Below are 3,923 nucleotides of genomic sequence, written 5' to 3' on the forward strand. Positions count from 1 at the left end.
TTCTTATCCTTTAGAAACAAAGATTTTGTCAACAAATACAAATAGACAAGTTGTTGCTATGTGTCTCCAGAAAAATAAATACATAAAAGATTGAACTATCAAATGATTCATAAAAACCAGATCAATTTCTGTCCCTACCTGCAGAGCATAGAGCTACTTTATTTTATATAAGGCACGCATGCATTTCAAGATTGAACTTTGGTCATAAGTTAGACAAACCAAATGTAAGTTATAGGTGACGAAAATTATACGATTGAATTTGTATTCGAAAGAAGTTTTTAATGGTATAGTCATGAAGTCATAAAACATATGGTATTGATGTAATTTATGGTTGAAATTAAATTTTAGAATGCGTGTGAGCCTTATTTTCGGGAATGGCAGGAGTCAAAGTCTTACCATAGTTGTTTACTCCATCCATCCTAAAATTGGTAGATGTCTGTCAATAGCACTGCAGTTAACGTTTTACAAGTTCTACTATGAGTGAGGATCTGGTAGCCATCGTGTGTGGTGCCTCATTGTTTCTGACTGGCGAATGCACATCGCCTGGCGCATGGTTAAGCACCCGATCTAGATGCAAGGATGTGCACATTAGTGTAATCAGCTGTCGCACACTCAAAATATACAGGTAACCGTATAGGGACGGATGGGCGATAGATAGCAGGAAGGTGTCAGAAGCCATGGCAGATATCATCATAGAGCACATAGCATTAATTTGCGTAGTACGGTTGCATGTTCTACAACCTTTCCCTTCCCTCCCTCCACCTGTTTGTAAGATGCAAGAGAAGATGCATTTTGCAAGAAAAAATGCAAGGGAATCTGCATTTTGCAGGAAAGTGGACCTGGTTTATTTTTACCCTTTTTTCCTCGCCCACATTTCCATGTTAAGATCCCTGTAAATTTCTTCAGAAAATCGTATAAAAATGAAGCAAGAAAACGGATGCGCTAACGCACAACGGCTTTCGCACTAGTTGCTCAATAAATCATATAAATTTTTGTGAGAAAAAAATTGCAAGAAAAAAACATATTATCGCGCCAACCATACCATATTATTGCATGAAAAAACTAATAATGTGATTTAGTACATGTCCCCTACTGTGTGTAGCTACCTTACTCCTAGCAAAAACATTGATGCTTCAGCTGCCGGTACATGACTAAGTGAGTTTAGCAGGAAGCAGTCTGATGGCGCAGTGTGCGATGGACGGTGGATGCCCGTGTGGCGCAGTATCACGGGAGCTACCCGATGTTTTGTGCAATCTTTTGTTAGGCAAAGTTCTACTATCAATCTGTAAAATTCGTACGTTTTATCACATACATAAATGTCAACAGATTTCTGTCACAAGTAGTCGACTTTACATCATCAATTAAATTTGGAATAATAGTATTAACTAGTAAGAGAGACTAGTTCAAAGATGCTAATTTCGAGGCCACCATGTGCATTTCGCAAGTCAAGAACTACAATGCTATCGAAGTGAATTGGAAGGAGAGCTACCATTAGATACAATATTTTTGATACTAAACCATTAAAGATCGGATCACGTCAACTAAGATGGCTTGCTAGTTAGATCTGGCAATTAATCTAAGTCAACACTCTCCTTCCTCCTTTAACCGAAGATTAACTCTACTCGCCTGGTAGCTAGATAGCTAGAACTAGAAGCATTTCTCAAACTGCATGCATCGAAGACCAAAACGAGTCAGAGTTCCATTTTCCGCATGCCAGGCTAGCTCATGTGCTTATAGGAACTACTACGTAGGAACACCAGTATTTAGTGTAAGAGGAGTGCTACACAGCCGACGATTTTTCGGCCAATGCATGCACGACACTAGCTAATCACTGTTAGATTAAATTCCTTCGTAAATAAGGAACTTAAGATCCTACCATCGTGCAGATGCCGTCCAGAAATGGAGCTATTCCGTTAATGTAATGCATCATGCACCTTACGGTTAGGCGAGTCACTGTCCATGTGTCGAAATCCTTATCTTTGTCATTAGTTAAGCAAGATCATACAGGATTTTCTTTTGGTAATTAGCAGTAACACATGTCTTACATACGGTATACTTACTGTTCTTTGTGTATCTTGTTTTCCCCTTTTTTGCTGTCCGGTGTTCTTCGTTATAATGGCTAAGTGACATTAAGTGCACAATGTCAAAGGATTCCCTGTGATCGCCTAGATCGATCAAATCACGTGAGGAAGTCGTAAGTCGTCGCCCGGCAGGCTCGAACTAAGCAAGATCCAAATTTTCGATGCGCTCGATTATAGAAGCTCCAGTTGCTGCATGAAAGTCCATGGATACGATCACATCTACTGTCCTAGTTGCAGCATCAAAGTCCACGGATCCGCAGATCTCCTCCGAGTACTAGTAGTAACGTGGAAGCCAATGCCATTAAGATAAAGGTATAGCTGCATGTGGCAGCTGCTTCGAGCCAGCCCTATAAATGCCCACGCGATGTCTTGTTTAGCACCATCCCACACACTCAGTACTGCACACACTGATTCATAATGTCTTGGACTAAGCTTATATCGCTTAGCCTGGTTGTCCTGTTTAGCGTTGGATTAGCCAGCGCTGGTAGGGTATCTAGATACTCTAGTTCCCAGGGAACAGGCACTGGAGGCGGAGAGGGTGGAGGAGCGGTGAACGGCGGCGGCGGAGGAAGCGGGAATGGCCAGGGAGCTGCTCAGAGTGGAAGCGGAGGAACCCATGCAAGTGCTGGAGGCGGCGGAAGCGGGGGTGGTTGGTCAGGGTATAATGGTACTGGGTATGGCGCTGGGTCCGGCAGCGGCTCAAGCTCTGGCCAGATGAGCCAAGGATCATCAAATTATGGTGGTGATGGTGGGAGTACAAGCGCAGGTGGTTCCGGTGGCGGCGGCGGTGGTGGAGAGGCCGCCGACGACGACGACGACTGCCCGGCTGACTCCGCTGGCTTTGGGACAGGTGGCGGCACCGGATCTGGATCCAGCGAGGCGAATAATGACGGTGATGCCTCCTATACAAATGCAAATGCTTCCGGTAATGGTGGCGGCGAGGGCGGTGGTAAAAATGGTGGAACCGGCGGTGGCACAGGCGGTGGAAGCGGTTACGGTGACGCAAACCCATGAAGCCTCTCCGTCCAATCAAAGCAGACCGAGAGCCCAAGCTATCGTCGTTCTCTTTTCTTTTATTTGCATTTGTTTTGTTCTTACGTTTCCATGTACTATTAGGGACAACTAATAAAGGGCTTCATTACACAAGTGTCTGTGAGTGACGCGGAGACTAGCTATTTCACTGTGAGATACCTTTGTGTATCACTCACAGCCGTGTGTCGCGCTTATTATGTCTCTTCCTTGTTCTGTGTACGACTGATCTTCCCAACATGAGTTTACTGTTCCTTGATCAGGCCAACGATTTCTGCAACTTGGTGCATGTTTCTAGACCGATCTACTGCCCCATCATTGATGAGAGCGACGATCTCCGCGCATTCAGTCTCTACCACCAATGGCGTTTGGGACCAGTGCAAGGCTAGTCAACCCTAAAGTATGAAAGATTGACTCATACTCATTTGTTGTAGGGTTTAGAAAGTTCCTTCAAGAATGAACGGGGAATAAATATTCTGAGAAATAATGCATGCACTGTTCCACTGCTAGGTTCACATATGTTTGACATAGTTAGTGGAGTTTTTAAATTTTTTGAGACCACATTGCTATCAAAGTTGAATTCCCTAATTTGCCACAAAAACAAAAAAACTTCCCAAGTTTCCCGCAACAAAAAAGGTAATCCCCCCAAGATAGAGTTACACTAAGAAAATTCACACATAGCACCAAAATTGAAAATGGAAAAACGAAATGCACTCAACATATTCATCCAATCTGAAACTACATGTTTAATCAGCGTGACTTTTAAGTCCCCGTTACACCAGATGTGTGTGCTTAGCTGTGGAATTTACATGA

At 43.4% G+C, this 3,923-nt stretch overlaps 1 protein-coding gene across 1 annotated transcript; it reads left to right on the forward strand.

Moving 5' to 3' along the window:
• The first annotated feature begins 2,465 nt into the window (after window positions 1-2,465).
• LOC119266837 (putative glycine-rich cell wall structural protein 1) lies at window positions 2,466-3,372 on the forward strand. Its single transcript, XM_037548115.1, has one exon. It carries the CDS (start codon window positions 2,499-2,501, stop codon window positions 3,093-3,095), a length of 597 nt encoding a protein of 198 aa, XP_037404012.1. The 5' UTR covers window positions 2,466-2,498; the 3' UTR covers window positions 3,096-3,372.
• Window positions 3,373-3,923: the final 551 nt, after the last annotated feature.

The sequence above is a fragment of the Triticum dicoccoides genome, chromosome 3A (genome assembly GCF_002162155.2).
Source record: "Triticum dicoccoides isolate Atlit2015 ecotype Zavitan chromosome 3A, WEW_v2.0, whole genome shotgun sequence".
NCBI lineage: Eukaryota > Viridiplantae > Streptophyta > Magnoliopsida > Poales > Poaceae > Triticum > Triticum dicoccoides.